The sequence below is a fragment of the Hippichthys cyanospilos genome, chromosome 17 (genome assembly GCF_059441005.1).
Source record: "Hippichthys cyanospilos isolate Australia breed blue-spotted pipefish chromosome 17, RoL_Hcya_1.0, whole genome shotgun sequence".
In the NCBI taxonomy this organism is placed as follows: Eukaryota; Metazoa; Chordata; class Actinopteri; order Syngnathiformes; family Syngnathidae; genus Hippichthys; species Hippichthys cyanospilos.
In genome coordinates, this window is record NC_142385.1 from 5,878,588 (window position 1) to 5,902,500 (window position 23,913).

General features: G+C 35.4%; 1 protein-coding gene across 2 annotated transcripts in view; it reads right to left on the reverse strand.

The window, feature by feature from the left end:
- slc39a11 (solute carrier family 39, member 11) overlaps nucleotides 1-23,913 on the reverse strand; it is a 77,396-nt gene that overhangs the window by 51,489 nt on the left and 1,994 nt on the right. For both annotated transcript variants that reach the window (XM_088439519.1, XM_088439518.1), the window contains exons 2-4: nucleotides 23,118-23,235; nucleotides 21,891-21,929; nucleotides 10,205-10,363 (exon numbers count right to left, since the gene is read on the reverse strand). In XM_088439519.1, coding sequence (XP_088295645.1) covers nucleotides 10,205-10,363; nucleotides 21,891-21,929; nucleotides 23,118-23,225 — 306 coding nt within the window. In that variant the 5' untranslated portion in view covers nucleotides 23,226-23,235. The remainder of the gene's footprint in view (nucleotides 1-10,204; nucleotides 10,364-21,890; nucleotides 21,930-23,117; nucleotides 23,236-23,913) is intronic.

The window sequence follows — 23,913 nt, forward strand, 5'->3', positions numbered from 1 at the left end:
TATAAAATTGAATTACATCTTTAAAAAAACGTAGCTATTAATGTACTTACAGATCATATATTTTTATATGTTTCAAATACAATTTTAATGTTTGGATAGCTGGGAAATGAAAATGGAGACCTTAAAGATTTTTAACCATCTATTGGGACCAACCTGTGCGACATGCAGACGCTTTTGCCAGAGTTGGTCACATATTGCAAGCCATGTATTAGCCACTCCTGATCGTTCCTATTTGATAGCAGAGTGAAGGACTGTGAAATCACAAGATCGATCTTGATTTTGTCTTGCCATTCTAGCAAAAGTAATGAAATAAATACCAGCTCAGTTCCTTTGTAAAAGGGATAAAATACAATGGCAAATGTATTGTCCTGACAAGAAAAGAAACAGAAACCTGTTAGATAGAGGGGAGCTCTTGAAAGCAGCTTTCACAATAGAGCAACAAAAGAAGGAAAGCAGATCAATTCTGTTCAACACTGACTGGTTAGAGTCACTTTATGGCAACAATTAGTTTCAAAAATTGAAACGGCTACGTTATAATAATTCAACACACAAAAACACTGTGAATCTGAGATCATGGTCATGACTGCATGACAGCATATTTGATGCAACTCACTCAAAAAAAAAAAAAAAAAAAAAAAATATATATATATATATATATATATATATATATATATATATATATATATATATATATATATATATATATATATATATATATATATATATATATATATATATATTATTATTATTATTATTATTATTTTGCAGTGGAGCCACATAATTTGGGGGGCATATTCCTACCAGTATCGTCTTGTTTTGTTTTTGGCATGGTGTTCAATTTGTTGCAAATTTTCGTTTTTTAATCTTATATGGGGAGTATCCTTTAGTTACAGAGCCTCGACTTTCACTCTTAGTAACCATGACAAAAAATTCAATTTGCTCACCCCAGTATAAGACAACGCCAGACACAGCAAACACTGAAGATGCCGTGTGTTTGCTGTGCTCTCCCCATTGGTCATTCTGTCGTGTTGGCCAACTGATCTTGTATGCTACAGGACAGGAACCCCCGAATCACTTGATATATTGTGTACCATGACATCAGCCTCCATTTGGTGGTGAAAGTCCTTGTTTGGTGAAATATAAGAGAGTGTGAGGCAAGGAAATTATGTCAAGTTGATTTCATTTGAAATGGCAGCTCATACATAATACCAAAATGTATTAAAAGTATACCTTTGTGTTTATCTCAGGAATATAACAGACTTGAAAGAAAATAGCAATGAAAAGGGATTTTCAATGGAAAAATAGCCAATTTACTGTTTTTTCAGCAGAAGATAAAAAACAAGATTAGAGAAAGTACAGATGTCTAGCCAATGATCATCACCCAATCAATCCATCATGCGCTCTGTCCTTTTCACCCCAACTTGTTAACGCCTAACAATCTTTTTGTTACATTATCGACTCTCCTTCTGACAATATATCTTTTTCCCCTCCAAGAGTTCTATTCATTCGGCCTTGGTGTTTGTTGAGGAACCAGTAAAAGTGGCCACCAGCAGCTGTCCAAACATTGATGAGACCATTTGTGTTTGTGTTCAAGACCCCCAATGTTACAAGTTGATTTCATGCTTGCTATTATCACAGCTCAACATTTCCCTTACAGTCTCCATGGAACCAGGTAATGAAAGTGCATAAGGAGATGAACAGTGAGCAAAGAATATGAAGACAAATACAAAGAGGGCTGCAGAAAATGAATTAACAAGGAGAACACATCAGTGAACGAAGTTCAAAAGACTATATTACAAAAAAAAATATCTGCTGAAATTGAATCACGGACATCCACCAATTCTGGTTATAGTAGAACTTCAAGTTTCAGGTTGTTTGAATTAAAAAACAATGTTTTGTATTTGATGAGACTCATCCTAAGCCCACTCGATTGTTTAGGGATGGAACGATGCTTGGTAAAACATGGTGCAATTTAAAATATCTGCAATCGAAATTACACAATATTAAACTGTTGCTGTTCAAAGGTGCTTATTCTAGACGTTGAAGTCAGACGATTTGAAAGTGGAATCCGTGAGGTTTATAACAGCACCATCTCCCACAGACATTGTCCCTTTACTATTATTGAGACTCAATAATTCAGCCTCCAATGAAAAGAAAGCATGGCTTTGATCGATTCAAGGTCCTGAAAATATGCATTGTGTTAGTAACATTGAACTTTAGTAAAGAGAAAATATTATGAAAAAACAACTGTGAGGTTGCTGTCCACACGTCAAGGACAAATTGCCAGACCAAGTAATTCTGCTGTTAGTTAACAATTTCTTAACCTGTGTCTTTAAGCAAAACACTCTAAATTTTCACATATTATTCACAAGTGTCTCCATGAATTGGAAACATGTCTGGTTAAGTTAAAGATGTGCTATAAATGCAAATGTCGCTTTCAATTTTCAATGTGCACAAACCAGTCCAATTTGTCAAAAATGATAATTGAGTTATTCATATATTTTAATTCTAAACTTAATTATGTATAATACATGGAGCTAACTCCAAAATTAAGAAATGTACAGCAATTGTTTTGAAATTGAAATGGTACTTGGGAGAAGAAACACATTTAAAGTTTTAGCACAGACATCTTTCAAGTTCCAAAATACTTTAGGATAAAAGATATTGACCTCAAACTTTCAAGAATAAGAGAGAGAGACCACTGAGAAGTAAATTCCAATAAAGTGTGAGAAATAATTGGGCTTTTAAGCCTTCAAAAGGTGAAAAATGTTGACGCTGTTGAGTTCGATGCTCAACAGATGATTAAGTGAAGTTGGGAAAAATCGATGATTTCAACTGACGTGCATATATATATATATATATATATATATATATATATATATATATATATATATATATATATATATATATATATATATATACATATATATATATATATATGTATATATATATGTATATATATATATATATATATATATATATATATATATATATATATATATATATATATATATATATATATATATATGTATATGTGTATATATATATATATATATATATATATATATATATATACAGTGGGCCCCCGGGTTACGAACTTAATCCGTTCAGCGGCTACGCTCGTATCTCGGATTGCTCGTATAGCGGGCAATCCAAACCCATGTTAATTCGTGAATGCGTGCAACGCGCGCAGAAGCCTTAGGTGAGAACATCACGCTGTATACATATATTAATATTGAGTCACATAATCTACTGTACAGTTTCATTAAATAACAAATCCAAAGGAACATCGACTTTTACCTTTGGTAAGATGTGACTTGAGCTGAGATGAGCAGAAGTCAACACTGTAAACCAGACATGCTATTGGTCTTACAGTGTCACAGTAACTTTTTCAGTCAGGGTTTTCTCTACTTCCTTCCATCCCAACCAGCTGTGCCATCAAGCTAGATAAAGGCGTTCGGCCAATAGCATATCGGCACTTCTGTGATTGACGTGTGATGCCGGCCAATAGCATCTCCGTGAGTGAGACCAGGTGACCTTAATCGACCAATAGCATATTGGCGTCTGACTGATACTGACTGATACTTATTGGCACGTTTTTTTAAACGGTTGGAATGTATTGACATCTAATTGATTAAAAAACATTTAAACCTGTGACGATTCTTTGTCCTGCAATCGGCACACTTAATTTCATGTCAGCTGTTTTTCCCGACGTGAATTGAGCTGAGTGGAGGCGGAGGGGAGGGTGTGTGTGTTGTATTAATTAGGCACCATACTTATAGCTTATTCGAACATTAGTCCACTCTTGGTTTCAACTCACAGATTTTCAACAAGGGCGCTGTCCCAAAGCATGTCGGGAGGTTGCCGTCTAACATGACATGCAGGTATGTAGAACGACCATTAAACAGCACAGAATTTCCACCCGTAAAAGGATGCAGAGATTAACGCTCAATGCCAACACGGCAACGCAAATAGGCTATTGGTCTTACAGTCTTACAGTAACTCTTTCAGTCAGGGTGCAAATCACGGAGATACTAAAACATCATCCTCTTATTTCTTCCTTTACCGCTGCTAGTAATTTTAGAAGCTATGTCTAACAGATAAAGTTTGCAAAGTCTTCAAAACATTCCGTTTTTCACACATTTTCTCTACTTCCTTCCATCCTGTCCCATCAAGCTAGATAAAGGCGTTCGGCCAATAGCATATCGGCATTTCTGTGATTGACGTGTGACGCCGGCCAATAGCATCTCCGTGAGTGAGACCGGGTGACCTTAATCGACCAATAGCATATTGGCGTCTCCTTGACTGACTGATAATTATTCGCACTTTTTTTTAAACGGTTGGAATGTATTGACGATTAATTAAAAAAAAAACACACATTTAAACCAATGACAATTCTTTGTCCTGCAATCGGCACATTTAATTTCATGTCAGCTGTTTTTCCCTTTAGCTGTACAAACACTACACTTAAATGGTAATATATTTAGACACCGTGAGTGAGACAGTCAGTGTGAGATTGTAAGACCAATAGCGTTCACGTTACCGCCATAAGTATTTATTAATGATTGTAGATGACGCAACTGCTGAATATATTGACGCAGTTAGGCGAGAACATTTCTACATACTCAATGGCTGGTTTGACGGAATGCTCGCAAGACGAGAGGTTTGCTCGTAAGCGGAGGACAAAATTCTCCCTGATCCACGCTCGTAAGGCGGAATGTTCGCAAATCAGGATGCTCGTAAGCAGGGGGCTGACTGTATATATATATATATATATATATATATATATATATATATATATATGTATGTACTCTATTTTCCACACTATAAGGCACACCTAAAAGCCTTATTTTTTTAAAAAAGTTGATGGTGACCCTTATAATTAGGTGCACCATATATATGGATCGATATTGAGATTGGGATTCATAGATGGGGAATGAACTGATAAAGTAAGCTTTACCTGTTTCTTTTGTGTGTTTACAGTTGAACAAGGTTGGTGTCAGGTTCAGTTACAGTTGGTCATATTGACATTGAATTATTATGCTTTTGAGAGTTTAGTTATTATTTGAGTTATTATTGTTATTACTTTGAGTAATACTATGTTGTGATTGAAAAAGTTTTAAAATATGTTATTAATTGAGGGTGCACCTTATAATCCGGTGCGCCTTATAGTGCGGAAAATACGGTGTGTGTGTGTGTGTGTGTATACAGTGGGCCCCCGGTTTACGAACTCCCTCTTATATGAACGAACGTGAACCGCGGCGTTTTTTGTCCCCCCCTTATGCACAAACCTTTCGTCTTAACGAACAATCCAACATGCCGATCAATGTGTCCGTGCTATTTTTTTTCGCTTTGCTGCATCAATTAAATCAACCGTTCCCGCATGTCATGGTGATGACATGATATGCTATTGCTCTTACAATGTCACAGTCACTGTCTCAGTCACGTGTGTCAGTCACGGAGATGTCGATCGCTATTGGTCGATTAAGTTCACAGTCCCGGTCTCAGTCACTGAGATGCGGATATGCTATTGGCTGGCGTCACGTCAATCACAGAAATGCCGATATGCTATTGGTCGAACGCCTTCATCTAGCTTGATGGCACAGCTGGTCAGGATGGAAGGAAGGAGAAAAAAGGAGTGAAAAACGGAAGGAAGGAATGTTGTGAAGACTTTGCAAACTTTATCTGTTAGACATGGCTTCTAAAATTGCTAGTGGTGGTAAAGGAAGAAGTAAGAGGATGATGACAATAGAAACCAAGCAGGAGATAATAAAAAAAATACAAAGGAGGCGCACGCATAGTTAACCTTGCTCGTGAGTATGGCCGTAACCGCTCGGCAATCTTCTAAGGGCAAGACTTTCTTTGCCAGGGGACGGACCTCGGTCGACAACAAAATGGAGAGGCTTCTTCGATTATGAATTAAAGAGAAGGAAATCGCCGGTGATATGTTCTAGTTTGAGAAAGGTTCTTGTTTAAGAAAATAAATAAATAAATTCTGCGGGTTGGTCTCTGCTCCCCTCCGCCTCCACCCAGCTCAAGTCACGTCGCCCCAAAGGTAAATGTCATTTTTCCTTTGTATATTTATGTTATTTAATTTAACAGTACAGTAGATTATGTAACTAATTTTTAATACGTGTATAAAGTCGTGATGTTTTTACCTAAGGATTTTGCACACGTTGCACGCATTCACTAATTAACATAGATTGTATAAATGTGAATCTTTGATAAAATGCAAATACGCGGGCTTTATGTATATTTTAACAGCTGTGTAGTAATACGATTCGTTACAGAGATGGCACAAATAGTTAAACCATAACAATAGGTGAATGTTTTATTCATACCCTCAAAAAATATTGTGCCATCGCACATTAATACACTAGAGGTTATTATCTTGGAAGAAAGCCTCTAAAAAGAAGCTTTTACATGAAATAAACTTCCAAATTTGCCAGAGCAGGTCACACTTTGCAGCTCTGATCTAGGGAAGTTTACAAGACCGATTTAAAAATATTTAAAGTATCTGAATGATGCCAACTTTCTGAAGTGTGTTTAAAGTACTGCATATAAGCAAACTAATAGGTATATATAAACAAGCATACATACTCAAGATTTTTGCACAAAGGGAAGAATGTTACTCTACTTTGAATAAGTAATGTCACTGTCCATCATCAGCCAGCATCCTTTCATTAACTGCGTGTGCGCTGTATACAAGTGTGTGCGTCAGGTTTTATAAGACCACATGACAGTTATGTGTCAGACACTCCTTCATATGCAGTTTGTGTCATTGCTTCTGTCCTAACTTGACCACAGAAGCTTGAGGCAACAGCTGTTCTCTGCTACTTCAGTCAGTTCACATATCACAGTCTTATTTCAGTGAAGCCTTATCTAAACCATGAGCTTCATTTGATAGTGTTTTTGTTGTATTTTTTGCAATAACTTTGTAGTACCATAAATATCCTGAAGATTAGGTTTGATGACGGTGAATGTTCTGTTTCACCTCTACCAGACTGTGTGCTTGGTTTGTGGGCAGGTTACGCGTGATTAATTACTGTCTTCGCTCAATCAAACAGACTGCACACATTTTCAATAGTATCAGTCCTTTTTAGAGCAGTCAGTAAATAATTAATTGTGCCCTGAAATGAACAAAATTGATAAGCCTTCGTGTCTTGAAGTGAAGTTGATGAAGTAACTTGGGAAGATTACAACATTCTAAAATGCATTAGAATGCATAACTTACAATGTCCAAAAAGTGCAATCAATCATGATGAAAACATATGTCCAAATTCAACTTCAGAAAATATCTGAGATTGAGAATGGAACGGATGGATGGATGGATGGACGGACGGACGGACGGACGGACGGACGGACGGACGGACGGACGGACGGACGGACGGACGGACGGACGGACGGACGGACGGACGGACGGAGACAGACAGACAGACAGACAGACAGACAGACAGACAGACAGATAGATAGATAGATAGATAGATAGATAGATAGATAGATAGATAGATAGATAGATAGATAGATAGATAGATAGATAGATAGATAGATAGATAGATAGATAGACGGGATAATGGTGGTGAAAAAAATAGTCTTCGGTCATGCTGCAAACAGAGGGCATGGCTCAAGTCTGAAAACGAACCCCATGACATGCTCCAACAAAAAGACACTACAATATACAGTCGGCCCCCGGCTTACGAGCACCCTGATTTACGAACAATTCGCCTTACGAGCGTGGATCCGGGAGATTTTTGTCCTCCGCTTACGAACAAACCTCTCGCCTTACGAGCAATTCGACATGCCGGACATTGAGTATGTAGAAATGTTCTCGCTTAATTGCGTCAATAAAATCAACAGTAGCGACATCATTAATCATCAGTAGATACTTGTGTCAGTGACGTGAACGCTATTGGTCTTACAACGTCACACTGACTGTCTCACTCACGGTGTCTAAATATATTACCATTTAAGTGTAGTGTTTGTACAGCTAAAGGGAAAAACAGCTGACATGAAATTAAATGTGCCGATTGCAGGACAAAGAATTGTCATTGGTTTAAATGTCTGTTTTTTTTAAATTAATTGTCAATACATTCCAACCGTTTAAAAAAAAAGTGCGAATAATTATCAGTCAGTCACGGAGATGCGAATATGCTATTGGTCGATTAAGGTCACCCGGTCTCACTCACGGAGATGCTATTGGCCGGCGTCATACGTCAATCACAGAAATGCCGATATGCTATTGGCCGAACGCCTTTATCTAGCTTGATGGGACAGGATGGAAGGAAGGAGAGAAAATTAGTGAAAAACGGAATGTTGTGAAGACTTTGCAAACTTTATCTGTTAGACATAGCTTCTAAAATTACTAGCAGCGGTAAAGAAAGAAATAAGAGGATGATGTTTTAGTATCTGCGTGATTTGCACCTTGACTGAAAGAGTTACTGTAACACTGTAAGACCAATAGCATATCTATCGCCGTGTTAGTTTAAAACGTTGGACTCTGCCCCCCTCTGCTTACACCCAGCTCAAGTCTCGTCATTTCAAAGGTAAAAGCTATTTATCCATTGTAGTTATTATATAATGCAAGTGTACAGCAGATTATGTCACTCAATTTTAAGATATGTATACAGTGTGTCGTTTTTACCTAAGGCTTCCGTCGCGCGTTGCACGCATTCACGAATTAACATCTAAGGCTTCCGTCGCGCGTTGCACGCATTCACGAATTAACATGGGTTTGGATTGCCCGCTATACGAGCAATTCGAGATACGAGCGTAGCCGCTGAACGGATTAAGTTCGTAACCCGGGGGCCCACTGTATCTCTCACAACACATAAATGGCGGGGGGAGTGAAGGTGGGGGAAGGGGGGGGGGGCATGACGCAGCAGCGGCCAAGCACGGCGCTTCCTTAAACAGCAGTCACGTCATGCGGATGAATTCAGGAATGACAGAGGTGTTGAGTTGTGACACTCAATGAAGTGTCTGTGTATGTGTTTGTGTAAGAGTGTCCTTCTCCTAATACACCAAGCATACCGGTGTAGACATTAGCTCATTACACTTCAGTGAAGCCTCATTGACCACAGTGAGATGCAGTAAAAGTCCATAGCCCTCAAACCAAAAGGATAATCCCATGGAAGGAGGCATCCAATAGATGAACCCAAGGAGTCACACAGATGTGAGAGGATGCACCATAAACAAAGTCGTAAAATACTCATTGGTTCAGAGGCGAACCACCATGGAACAAGGTTAAAGCAAGCCATTTCATTCCAAACTCTTAACAAAAGCCTTCAATTTCAAAGTCACAATCCTTGAAATGGTTACTGCAAACTGCAACCCTCTTGTTTGGTCTATCCTGTTTTAGTTTTGTTTGTGGATTAAGTCTTCAACTTTCACAAGAAAATAAAGGTGGTTTAACCTGAAAGCATGCAATCCAAAAGTTGTTCAACAATCACCACAAAACAAGCTTTTTTTGATTTTGTTTTGTTTTTTGTTTTGTTTGTTTGTTTGTTTTGGATGGGTTTGGAGGGGTCATTGAGGGCACTGCAGACTCAATTTTAAATTCAGAAATATAAAATGTTCCCCAATGTAAAAATTTGGTTGCCTCTTTTGCATTCATCGCTGGTTACGAAGCAATTCATTACTGACAATTAAGGCATTCTATTCTATTTTATTTTAACCAAATTCATTTAATAATAATAAATGTCTAGGAATTATTTACTTATTTTTCAATTAATATTCAAAGAGATAATGCTGGGTCTAGGAACCCCCTGCATTAAAAAAAACAAAAGCTAAGCAAAACAATAACAAAACTGGAAAATAACAAAACTGACACCGAGCAAGAATGCTTCTGTACAACATGGGGCACATTTTATCTATTGATAATGGGAGCCCCAGCAGGCATTTTTCCATGTGAATGGCTTGGTATATTGCCTGCTGTGACAACATCAGCTAAGACCAATTCAAAGACCCAAAATTCAGAAAGCAATCCTGTTGTGTACAGTCAATAAGTTAAGAACTGTGTCAGTAAACAAATCTGTTTTTTTACAAGCAGACTTGACCCAGTAATGAAAATCATAATAATCCGCACTGACATAAGGTGTCTTTCGTTATGCTTTCCATAAACTGCCTGTACTGTACCTTTTTATTCAAGTCATTGTTTCATTCTGTTCTAGACAGAATGCTTGTATCAATTATTAGATGAGATTCTTACCAGGAAGGGCAGGGCCACATCAGCGAAGTAAACAAAAGCTGCCCCGAGTGTGAAGCCAATGGCCACAGGCAGAAAAGCAAATGAGCCGTACTTCCCAGAATCCTCGGCCATGTCGATCGCTGGTGCCAGCAATGACCAATAGGATGCAGCCAACATCACCTAAAGTATATAAAGGACAAAAAGGGTAAGTAACAGACAAAAAAAAATTATGTATATATATATATATATATATATATATATATATATATATATATATATATATATATATATATATATATATATATATATATATATATCATAAAAATATCATTGATGATTTGAATTAGAAAAGGTACAACATTTTAGTTTAATGGTCATTATGTTTGGCGTAACATGATAGACTCTAGTTGCAAGGGCAAGTTCAGGAAATGTGAACATGGAAAACATTTTTACAGTTATCCTCCAATGTATGGTAATTTTCAAAAACGCCCTGACAGAACCTTCAACAAACATAGAGTGAAATGCATTCTTTGTATAGAAGAGCTTGCTTACCACAGAAGCAACTCAAGTTTAGCCTATCACATAAATGCAAAGCACACAGCCACAGATACCATTAGAAAAAAGACACAAATGTAACAAGCCATAGCGAAGCCCTTTGCTAAGCTCAACTCGAGAACACTCCGGCTATGAGCAAGTGTGCAATGGACAGAATGAGCAATGTTTTATTTTAATGTTATTGACTAATAATTGTTGAATGACAAAAAAAGACAACGCTAGTCTTCTTGATAGTTGATTGAAAAGGTTGCAGCCAGAACTTGGAACATCCGCCAATGCATCCATCCATCCATCCATCCATCCATCCATCCATCCATCCATTTTCTATAGCTGCTTGTCCTCACAAGGATCGTGGGTTTGCTGGGGCCTATCCCAGCTGACTTCAGGCAGTAGGCAGGGGGCATCCTGAACCGGTTGCCAGCCAATTGCAGGGCACACAGAGACCATACCTAAGGACCGGAACGAGGTGGATTTCAACTCAGGTCTCTGACTGTGAGGCTGACGTGCTAACCACTGCTCCACCAAGTCACCACAGTCAAATACAGCATCAGATAAATGGTTACAAATGTGGCTGTTAAAAATAAATGAAGCCACTGTTTTTGTTGTTGCATATAAATCTTTGGATCAGCCCCGATAACACAATGTAATAATAACAGAAAAAAAAAACATGTGGCCTGCAATTTTTATTAAACCTATTCCATTAGCAGAGAAACCCCCACCTAATTTAATTGTATGTTTTTTTTTGTTTGTTTTTTGTTTGTTTTTTTTACATTAGCCCCTGATGCCTTTTTAACTCAATCACACATTAGTGTATTTTTTGTGAGATTTTATTGTATGGTAAATATAGGGGGGCTTAAATTATTCAGGGTTTTACTCTATACACTGTCAGGCTTGGTCCCCATCCCTCACAAATGGCGGGGGTTTGCTGTAGACAGAAAAGCACTGAACCTTCCTAACACCATGTTTCATCTGTATTGCTGCCTATATTCTGCAAGCTTCTCGTGCCTATCTAAGAATCCTATGGAGAAGGACAGAGCAAGGCGGTAGTCGAGGGCCTGTTGGGATGTGTTGTGAATAATTTTCAACAACAATGAAGACAGAAAAAGAATTGCAAAAAGACAAAAAGCAGTGCCTCAAAGACCACCACTGCATGCGATGCTGTTTTGAATACTGATTCATCTATCGCTACCAAGTGTATTGACAAAAAATAAATAAAAAAAAGTTTTCCTGTTTGCTATTTTTTTTCCCCCAAGTGGTGAGTATGTCTGGCTTGGTAGAATTTCAAACTATGGATGAATTTCAAACTTAAGTGATGCTGTCAAAGGTATTTAATTACTAACAAGTAATCAATTATCAAAATAATTGAAAATGACTGTAACAATCTTACTGTTTTGAGCCATTCTTTAACATAAAATTGTCTAATTTCAGCCTCTTAGCAGTAATGTTATCAGGTTTCTGCAATTATTAATGAAATCTTATTTTTTGTGTGCATTCAAAACACTTTTTTGTTACTTTGGGAAAAGATGACTGAATCAGTAGGTGAATCATTTTCAAAGACTTTGAGTACAAATTCAATTCTTCTCTTTAGGCATTGCTCAATTGGCCTTTTTTGAGTTTTCATCTTTTTTTTAACTCAATTGGGTGTTTTTTCATTAAACAACATAAAATGAAAAACAGTAATTTATCATGTACAAAAATTGGGAGAAAAAAACGTTTTGTACTCCACTTGAATGCAAAGTAAATTAACTGATGGAAATATCTATTCTAAAAATATTCCATAGAGACAGCCCAAAATTGAAGTTGAATCGGGTTAGACGTATTTGCTTTATTGGTTTGTTCCCCTTACTGTGCATTATAACAGCATTCCTTATAACCCTGTGCACCCTATACATGGAAATTTCAAAAGATACATCTGTTGAGATTACACCATATATTCTGGTGCAACTAATACAATAAAATACATGTTTTATTCACATAGAGCTTTCAGAACAGCAGTAACAAAAATTTTGACTTCTGGCATTGCTACCTTACTGTGCATCAATGTCAAACAAAATATGGCATGACATTTTGGATCTAACATTGCTGAACCTATCCAGACCAACTGGAGCAAGCTCAAATCATAAGAGGTTTGTATGATAAACACAAGCATGATGCATCACTGCACCACTTCATCCACCTCTCTACTTAACCTGATGTTCCCATTGATGTAGAACAGGGTCAGTGTAGACTCATCAGACCATGACATTATACGACCTAAACTCCATGTTCCCTTGCAAATGGAAGCAATTTTCAGAACAGTCTTCCTTATAAGAGGTCTTAAGAGTACACAATCATTTACTCCTAATAACGTGTGTTCTTTTTAAGTTGCACATGTAGAAATGTGTGGGGAAGAGGGGGGAACATATACTGTTGTTGTTTGAATCCTCTGTACCTAAATGATTTTTTGTCTGTTTGGTTTTTTTTTTTAAATCAAAAACTAAAAAAGCATGAAGCCAAAACAGCAAATATAAGATTGGATCCCATGGAGGAACAAAATGAGTAACTTGGATGTTGAAAAAAAAAAAAAATACACACATAATGTTTTGAAATCCAGACAGCAGGCACTGGCCATATTTGAATATAGACAAAAACTGAATTTAGTTCATATCAGACCAGGAATCTGAAAACTAGTTGTATCTTTCATGCCGATTGAACTACTGTGCTAAGCTATCTACATTTTACAGTAATTAGCAACAGGTAAGAGTGCAGGGATGACTCTTTAATGCGGTAATGGCAAAAAAGATTTGCCTACTGGTGCAAATCAAAAACTAAATGCGTGCAAGAGAGTCTACTGCTGTATCAAAATAATTTCAGTGAAATTTCACATTTAAGCACCGACTTATTATAGCCCATCTATAATGAAAAAAGTAAAACTGTACATAGAACCAAATGTTTAATTGACTTCATTTTATGTGTACTGTGACCTAAAAAAGGTTGTCACAATTAGGTGAACATGCCTTGAGATTGTTTGATTAAATTATGTAAAATAGCAAATACAGCAATGTTTTGGGTTACGAAATATAGTCAGGTCAAAAAAGGGTATCCATCCATTCAGGTGTGCAATAAAATGAAGGCTATTTTTATTTTGTAAGCGCTTTTTGTATCTTAAAAGTCTGTTGGGATTTCAGGAGATCATACTTGAAACAACAAGCAGAAAAAAAAATCAGTAACAGGAAAAAAATAAAATAAAATAAAAAAAATAAATAAATAAAATAAGTAAAAAGACTAAAAAAAAAAGAATTGCTGTGAGCTGGGCTTAAATGGCATGGACAATTACAATAATAGTACAAGAAGAAAGTGTTTATTAAGTACGTATTGAGTGTGTATGAATATTCATTATTAGATGGATTTTAACTCCTGCTGAACCTATTTTTCAGTATCAAAGGAATTTTACAGTCATTTAAGCATTTGTCAATGTGTTTTTTCAAATAAAATGTCTTATATTAAAAATACAATGAGTGTATTTTTTTTTTGTTTAGTTTTTTTGTGTTTAGTTTTACAGCAAACTCCTGCCTCAGAGAGGGCAGAATCACATAACGTCACACGCTTGCTGAAAAAATGGCACGGTATGTTCAGGGTACTTTAACAATATTGGGATCTTGCCATTCAACACATTAATCGCTTATCTTTTAATTGTAATTAGGAAAAATATGCAAACAAAAATTTTCAACAATTAGCGGATTTTGGCCGAAATATAATTAAAACTGGAACAACAAAGCCAAAAAACGGATGTTGTGATGAAGCTAAAACCAGAAAATGTCTGTCTGGATTTCGCGCATGCGCAGAGAAAAGGGAGAGCGGTGTCACATTGTCAGTAACGACTGTAAAGCATTACAGTGGTAAAGCATTACGCTTGCACTTTTTACAGGTGATCCAAAAAAGAATAAATTTACTACTAGCAATCTGTTTACACAAGACTTAATTAAAAAACTTGGCTTCTGTTGTCTCTCATTTTTGATTTTTGGTTTAGGCAAAACAATTATATTCAGTGCATTTCTAATTATAATGTTTGCTCTAAAGAGATAAGCTAATCCTGTTTCAATTTCGAATTTTTTTTTTTTGTAATTGGCTGACCTTGGTGTTTTATTCGAAGGCCTAGAAGAAGGCCTAGTTGTACATGCAGTTTCAAGCAAAAAAATAACCAAACATTTTGAGATTTTATGACATATTTGTAATTTAGATACTATTATCAATCAATGCTGCATTGGTTCTGTGGGGTGGTGTGACACCACAATTTTTTTTTTTTTTGCTATTTTCCTAATTAATTTTTTTGTCCCTCTTTACAGTTACTCCAGAAGCTCAAACCGGAGATTTGTGCCATCACGCTACTCTTGTACCCACCATAGTCACAGATACTGACAACGTCAGAGGTGGAGGTTCTTTCTGATTGGACACATCGGTGCAGAAGTTCTTTCTGATTGGACACATCGGGGCGGAAGTTCTTTCTGAGAGTTTGATGACACTACTGCCGCCTAGCAACTTGGCATGCTTGTAATTAAATGAAACCACACCGTGCTGGATTCGTGTAACAGTGATTTTTTTTTTTTTTAAAAAAAGAACAAAAAAAAAAAAAAACAATGTGGACGGAGGTTTTTTTCACACAACGAGAGGAAGACTATGTGTTTTTAAATAAGCCTGGTTACATGTAGACAAGGCCTTAGAGGTCAGCCATTGCCCACTATAGCCCATCTGTAGGAACAGGTCTGTTGGTGTGGCACTTCATTTTATGACTATGTACATCCATTTATCAGAGCAAAATAGTCAATAATGTTTCTCTCTGATATGCGATCCATCATTTTATGTCCTGGAGCAAATTATGTTCCGAGTCGGTGTCTTGCGCTTTACCCACATCAGAGATTTAGTCAATGCAAATAAATCTCACTGATTTATTCATCAAATGTTCTGCTTCATGTTCCCTTTGCTTCTTCAATCTCCTGTAAACATAATTTACATTTATATTGTACCCAGGGCCCTCTAAACTCATGAGAAAACAGAATACCACACTTCAACCCTTCCAGCTTTATTCAAAACCTTTAATTATCGATGGAATCATTGAAATGATAGAAATATTTCATTGTCTGAAGGTGATTCAAAATTAAATAAATATTAAATTATCATATCAAACAAAGCTTTTGACAGCACTACATGTATATTTTGTTTACTCTGTGAATCTCTCTTGAGCATAGAGTGGCCTAGTTGATCAGAGGGCTTCAACTGTGAGCACACTCTTAGATTCTAACCCTTGAACAGGAGAACGAAGGAGGATTTGTGCTTAGTCGAATGGTGAGAATTGATTTGCCATAAATACTGTAAATGTCTTGCCAAACGTCTTGATCAGCATTAAATCAAGTAGATTTGTTTTGATGCTTTGAATCTATACAGTGTAAATTGTTGACAAGTTATAAAATCCTTGGGAGAATTGCACCATGACAAGTAGCTATTAAACTGATGGATTCAGTCAAATGATGACGAATTTTTCTCCCCCCAAGATGATATCTCAAACCCGAAGTGGCAATTACATTAAATCAAAGCTTTCCTCTTAGAAGACAATTTTGTTTCCAGCTTATCAAGAAATACCAGACAAAATGTTTCATGCATCCCGCGAGGAGTTTGTAACAACAGTTTTATATTGTATGCTTAAAAGTCACATAGCATTTGCTGCAGAGAAATTGTGTCTGAGCTAATCTAACAAATTCAGCATGGCACTTGAACCAATTGTTACAAGAATTGCACCAGCATGTGTGCGTTGTTTAACTGTTTACTTTAACATATGGCATGACCTCCTTTTTATTTCTAAACAGCCTGGCCGTTCTGCATCATAATGATCACTTAATAAAATATTTTCGTGACCGTAAAATGGCCCACATGTTACATACAGTGTTGAGGATGTTACTTTACCAGAGTAGTTAATCAAAACTGCTCAACAAAGGAAACAAAAAAAAGGAACTCGAAGCCAATCAAAGTGAATAACCTCGTTACCTTAAAATATTTGCTTTCATTAGGAGGAATGGACTTTTTATGTCTAGCAGGTTCCAGAATAATGAGTAGAATGACCAAGTCATTGTATAAATGCCAACATTCATTGCACTTGAACTGACAACAGGACAGTAATAATGACCTTCAAATAGTATCTTTCCAAAACAAAAGTAAATATTTTAATGACACATACATACATACATATTGTGTTTTCTGGATAGAAACTGGTTTTTTTTTCCTTTTTTTCCACTATTTAACCCCAAATGTCAAGTAGATTAAACTTTATTAGTACAGTACATCTTCACTGACAAGATTCAACCTATTAATAGAGTTTCTCATCGCGTCTGATGATCAACACAGTGGACCAATGAAACTGTACTGTCTGCCTTTAAACTGAATATTCATGAGGCATTTGTGGTAATGCAGAAGTGCGCACCCAGGTGTGTCGGGGCTGTGCAGGGGGAAATAAAAGCAAAGGGTATGCAATATCAGCATCTTGGGTTTGATTTTAATGAAATAAGGAAACAGTGTATAAAAAAAAAACAGCCACCTCTGCAGTGCGATCCCCATCCTTTTGTCGCTGGATCGGCAACCGACTCCCACCCTCACTAGGTGTTTACCAAGAATTAATGTAAACAAAAGTTGTCAAACTACATCAATGGCCTCTTTTATATACCTTTTTCAATTAAATGGAATGGATTGCATTTAAAAATAACATTTAGTGTGTGTAAACTACGTGGAAGACTATATTATATTACTCCGTTATTGAAAAAGGAGGAAAAAAAACAATCTACCTAATACCAATAGTTTTAACGTTGTTCTTACCAACACAGCTTATACACAACTCAGAATTGTTCAGAGAACTTTTCATAAATGAAAAAGGTATATGCTCACTAAACTTTGACGTTAAAATCTTCAGTGCAAGGCGTGAAAGTAAGTGATCATTTCTTCATGTCTATGCGTTTTGTGAATGACTGAGAGTCGGTAGGCTCCTGTACACCGAGAACACTTAACAGAAAAAAATCATAAAAAAATAATAATAAAATTGACTGAGGATATAGAACAGTGATTAACTTATGTTCACACATGACAGTAAAGTGTTGTATGTCAAAATATCACTTTTAAAATGCCTGTGCAGTTGTTAAGGGTTTCTTGATTCTGCCATTTGACCCTGCAAACTCATTAGTTCCACTGGGAAAAACTATTTAGAAATCTGATCAAACCAGAGGTCAACCAGCGACCTGCGGAAGATTGAGTTTAACCTTAGCAGTGCCACAAAATGATGTTTACAACATTACAAGTGACCAAGCTATTCCCAAGTGACAATAGCAGGATTGACTGAGGTCAAGACATGAAAGAGTGCTTCAGGAAACATAAGGCATTACTTTCGCACAATGACTGTCCATCACGCAGTCATCACAATTTTACATCTTGACAACTTTAAGATGAGAACTACATAAAGCCAATTGACATGCGCACCCATTTTTCATAAAACATCATGGCAAAGATTAATAGAATTCTAGATAAATGCTATGACAGTGAATAATCTTAATGGAATCAAAACTGAAGGCAAGTGGATTAAATATTACATTTAGTGTGTGACATCTTGTGTGTTTAAACTGGGAACAATCTGAAGCAAAAAAAAAATGTTGCAAAGTTGGACGACTCTTTTTGTCATTATTCACTGAAAATAATAAATAAAAAAGATAAAAATCACTTGAATTACAGTGTTTCTTAATAAAAATGTATCACTCTAAAATTGGATTATGACAACATGAATTTTAAATTAGGGCTAGAGCAATTCATTTGCCGGCCAGTTAAATCATCCTAATATTGACCAGCAAACGTTGGTCAAAAATGATCGACCTATTATCTTAACTTTTTACCTTCATGTAACATGGGTGCCATTATTTATGAGAGAAAACCCATACCATAAGATGGTATCTTATATTTACCATCAAATTTCTTGATAAGATCCTTCTGCAGACAAGTCATTCAAAAAAAAAGCAAATCTTTCTTTTTACAGGGGTATAATTAAGTAAATAATGCAAGGAAATCGGCAACGTGCTTACCTGGGTGTCATCCCTTTAAACACAAACACAAAGTTTGTTCGAATGAAAAAAAAAAAAACATAAATACATAGTTCAACAGAAATTAAGCATAAATGTGCTAAATATGACACCCATTCAACTACTTGTAACACAAACGCAGCCAGTATGACATGAATTAATGTCGTAAAAGTTTATTGATTGCATTAAATGCATTATGTGAGCAAAAAAGATATGTTTAAAAACAACATATTTACAGTTGAATCCTGATATTCGTGGCGAATGGGTGCCCAGCCGGCCTATGAAAAGTGACCATATAATTGACAACCACTGAAATGAATTGGGAGGAAAACAAAGCTATTTGTTCTCGTTTTTAAAACGAATGGGTTGATTAATCTGTAATCGGTATTTTTTTTTTCTGCCAAAAATCAGCATTGACCTGAAAAAATCTATATCACTCTGGCCCTATGTTAAATCACAGTGTTGAAGTCATTTACATGCTAAAAAGATATTTATGTCAGATGGGACTTAATATTCTTATGTGACAATATAGATGTGTATTAAATATATTCAAGTGTGTAATCAGAAGCACAGTGAATATTATTTTAATTAAGAGATACTCTTTGATTTTAGGAAGAGCTACTCTCGGAACATTATTGTCATTATCTCCTGCGACATTATTGTCATTATCACCCAACTACCGGTAATCAGAGCCAGTCTTCAAAAATCAGAATAATTACTGTACATTAGAACCAGAGCAAGCAATTACAATCTAAGATCCGCTGTAAAACTATACTAAATACCAATTGATTAAAAAATGTTTGGTGCAAGTTTAAAAATAAAACAAAGTGCAAGCCCATCCCCATTGGGCGAGAAAGAGTAATTCAGAATAGCAGCATCAACCCTCGCTTTACTAGCGTGTTTGCCTCAAAAATTAAGTTACAAAACTTATTGTTACAATTATTTTCAAATACTTGGTTAAAAAAAATGTTAGCCTATTTAAAATTGTTTATAAGAGCAAAATTATCATGATTGTGTCATTGATTAATCACTAAACTATTTTGGCTTTACAATGCAGAGATAAAGTTAAATTATTCTTTTCTTATTTGTATGGTCCCAAGTGGAACATTTAGGATAATGTGTCTTGACATTGTGAGTTCTAAAAAAAAAAAAAAAATGAATGAATGAAACTGTATCATCAGATTTGAATCGGACTTGATATAGACTCTATATATACACGCAGAGTTTTGCATTTGCAGGTTTAAATTAGATGTCCTCACAAAGCTAACCAAAAAGAATAATGAGCAATATGCAGCAGCTTCAGTGACAACCTGTATTCCATGACCGTGGTGAATAAGATATGATCAAATAATGTATTAGCTGCTTCTTTATGGTAGACAGTGAGTAGTTAAGCCTCACACTGATTTTCCGTCAAGATTAATGAGCTTCTCTTGGCAAATGCTAACATATGGGATCTATCCATGTTCACTGGGCTTAATATAAACTAGGTGTCTAAAGATTAATTGAAATATGCACAATGCCCAAAATGCAAAGAAATTCTGAAATAATAAAAAAAAAAAATACAACATGAAGAAGGATACTTATTTTATGTTCATTTGAATGCTGGATTTTACCTGCTATTCTGAAGAAAACAAGTAAGTTTGAAGAAAGACAGCATTTAAACTAGTGAAGAAAGTCTTTCAACACCATTTCTGTTGTCGTAATTTCACATTTAATGGGTAGGCAAACAAGCCCTTCAGAGATATCAGACTTAATGAGTGGACACATAATGTAACTATAGACATACAAGCAATTAAAAAGCCAGTTATATATTGTTCCCTTTTAATCACCCATTTAATTTACCACTTTATAATTATGTGTAAAAAATGCACGGATAAATACTAATGAGTTAACCAAAAGAATAAGTACAAGATGCTAGATTGTGTATGCTGAGTTGTCCTCGTGATTGTGGTAGGGCTGCACGATTATTCCACAAAAAACAATCACAATTATTTTGGTCAAGATTGAAATCACGATTATTAATCATGATTAGTCATCGTTTGGTCAAACATTTGGTCTATTTATTGCCCTTTTTCTTTAAACAAGCATTATGTAAACAAAGCTTCAAGGCTTGATACCTACAAATAATAATGATAAACTAAAATAAAGAAATAAAGTAAATAATAATGAAGACAAATTCACTCAGGACAAGGCACACAAGGAAACACAGCTACTGGAACTTACATAGGTATTCGGCTTTTTAAATGTTAATATTCCGAGGATCATCTTAATAAATCATAGCTGCCAAAATCCTGATCGCGATTTTAATTCTATTCATTGTACAGCCCTAAATTGTGGTGATTCTGAACAAACATCTTTATACTGAAGTCAAACACTGACCCTCAACTTTAATTATGCCTGCAAAAAACTACAATTCAATCAACCTGTTCTGACAAGTAGATGAAGTTCAATCCATATTGTTTTAAATATTTCCTCTGGTCCCTTTAATGCAGAGGAAATAAAGTACAATTTACACACCAATCTATTTGCTAATTACAGTTATGCTGAGACAATTATAAAATTGCTGGTTTATATTAGTGACTTTTTTTCCACATCCCATTTTAATTTTTATAGTCCAAATAGGTTAAAACAATTCCTGAAGGTAGCATATTTTCCCCACTATCAGGCGCACCGGATCATAAACCGCACCTTTAATAAATGGCTAATTTAAAACTGTTTTCATATGTAGGGTGCACCGTATTATAAGGCGCACAGAAGAGTAGAAGCTCCAATAGTGGCTGGGAGTGTGTTATGTATCTACTAGATGGAGCTGCACTAAAGGGAATGTCAACAAAACAATCAGATAAGTCAGTCAAACGTTTCAATCAAAAATTAAGAATAAAGATTATTTGTGGAAAGTACTATCTGAATAATGGGGGGAAAATACCTGTGGGTTACATTACAGACCACAAGTTTGAAATAATTAAATATTAAACAAAGATTTTGATCAAATTGCTGTTAGGTGCACCTTATAGTGCAGAAAATATTGTATTACAAAAAAGAAAAATAGTTTATAGTCAAAAACTCACCCCTGCTGCAAATCCTAAACTTCCATCTAAGATATGTTTCTGTAAAAAGTAGAAAAGAGGAATTTCATTGAAGTTAAATTCAGAAACATTTCAGAAACACTCAAAAACATTTAAAGTGTAGAAAATAAAAACACTGTCATTGCTCTTGAAGGAAAATTGCATTAAAACTGTGAATTTTTTTGTTCCATGAAAAAAGTAGTTGCTGTTCTAACAAACATAGCATCAAGCATTAAAACCAAACTTCATATCTATTATTGGATGAGATATCATTTAAGATTTGATGTGTTGAAAGAAGAAAAAAAAATATTTCTTTATTCATTGAAAAACTTTTACAATGGGAACAACTAATGATCCCTAGGCAGTGTGCTTTTTGAATACCCTGACATTGCTCCAAAAACAAAATAGCATTCAAATCTGTGATGATAACAATCATTGACCGACCAAAAGCCTTAATACAGTACAATATAATAATCTTAACTCATTCAATGCCAGGGACGTATTTTCATGTTTTTTTTTTAAAAGTCCAGTCATTCAATCCCAGATACTTAAGTACCGATGTAATACTTAAGTATCTGAAAATACGTCCCTGGCATTGGATGAGTTAATTATTCAAATAGGAAACCATTTGGGGAAAAATAATACAGTTTGTGCTCATTCCATAAAACAAAAACAACATTTTTCAAAACCAGCATTAAAACATTTTTAAAACATTTTATAATACACAATTTAAATCTATAGTTATACTGGAAGTTAATAAAAAGACCTAATGTGTTGAAAGGTAACTAAAAAAAAAGGAGCAAAAAAACAAAAAAAGGATTTTATAACGAGGACAGTTTATGGTCCTTTACGCGTTGAAATTAAGGGTGTCCAAACGTTTTTTCTTTTAAGGGCTGCATATAGGAAAAACGAAAAATTCCACTTTAAGTTAGTAAGCACATAAAAACAATAGAGGGAGCAACTTTACTATGGCTGCAACTACCAAATTCTTTGAGGATCATTCAGAATTATTCTTTTGAATATAGTTGTAATAAAGTTGCAAACTCGACGTTTCAAGTAAGTCTTAAGTTATTTAGTTAGTTTAAAAACTAACTAACTAAAAAAAATAGTTTAAAAAAAAAATAAAAAATACACGGCCTGCTGTTCAAAACCAGTATGTGAGTAACCTGTTTTACCTAAAATGTAAAGTGTGCACATAAAACTGGGAGTACAGGGTTACAATGTACAAACCTGTCGACTGGAGAAAATGAAAACCATGGCAGCCCCAGCAGCTGTTAAACCCCATGTAAAAAGAGTCCCCAGTAGCGCCTGGGCCACAGGGGAGTAGCCCTCTATCATAGTGCCACACCTGGATAAAGAAGGATAAAGAAGGCACACTCAGATTAATACAACTTTAAAAGAAAAAAATATATATTTTATGTCTACCTGATAGGTATGTGACAACTGACTCATTCCCACCATTTTTTGTGACGTGTTCATGGGTTTTCCGCCTTCTTTTTCAGACACAATGTAAAGAGGAATTTCCTATTTCAACTCATATTTATATTGTGCCTGTAAGGTATTTAAAAAAAAAAAAAGGACGCTTTGCCGATGATATAATTCTATATTGTTTACAAAAAAATTTTTTTAAACTGGTTTGACATAATTATGAATTTACATCAATTTTACATCTTTTTTTTTTTTTTACATCAACATATAACGTCTAATTTTGAAATATGGAAGGACATGCAGATGAAAATTACCGTATTTTCGGACTATACACCGCGACTTTTCCTCATGATTTGAGCCTTGCGGCTTATAGTCAAGTGCGGCTTATCTGCTGTTTTTTTTTCCCCACCAGTCAAGCAAATGTGTGTATCTGCTCAAGGAGTCAGTTTATGAAACAACTATGAAATAGAACTGCAAAGATGTCAATCAATGGCTTTTTAAAATATATTATTAAAAATATATTTTTAAACTATATTATTAAAAATATATTTTTAAAATATACTATTAAAAATATTTTTTTAAAATGTCTTAATTAAAT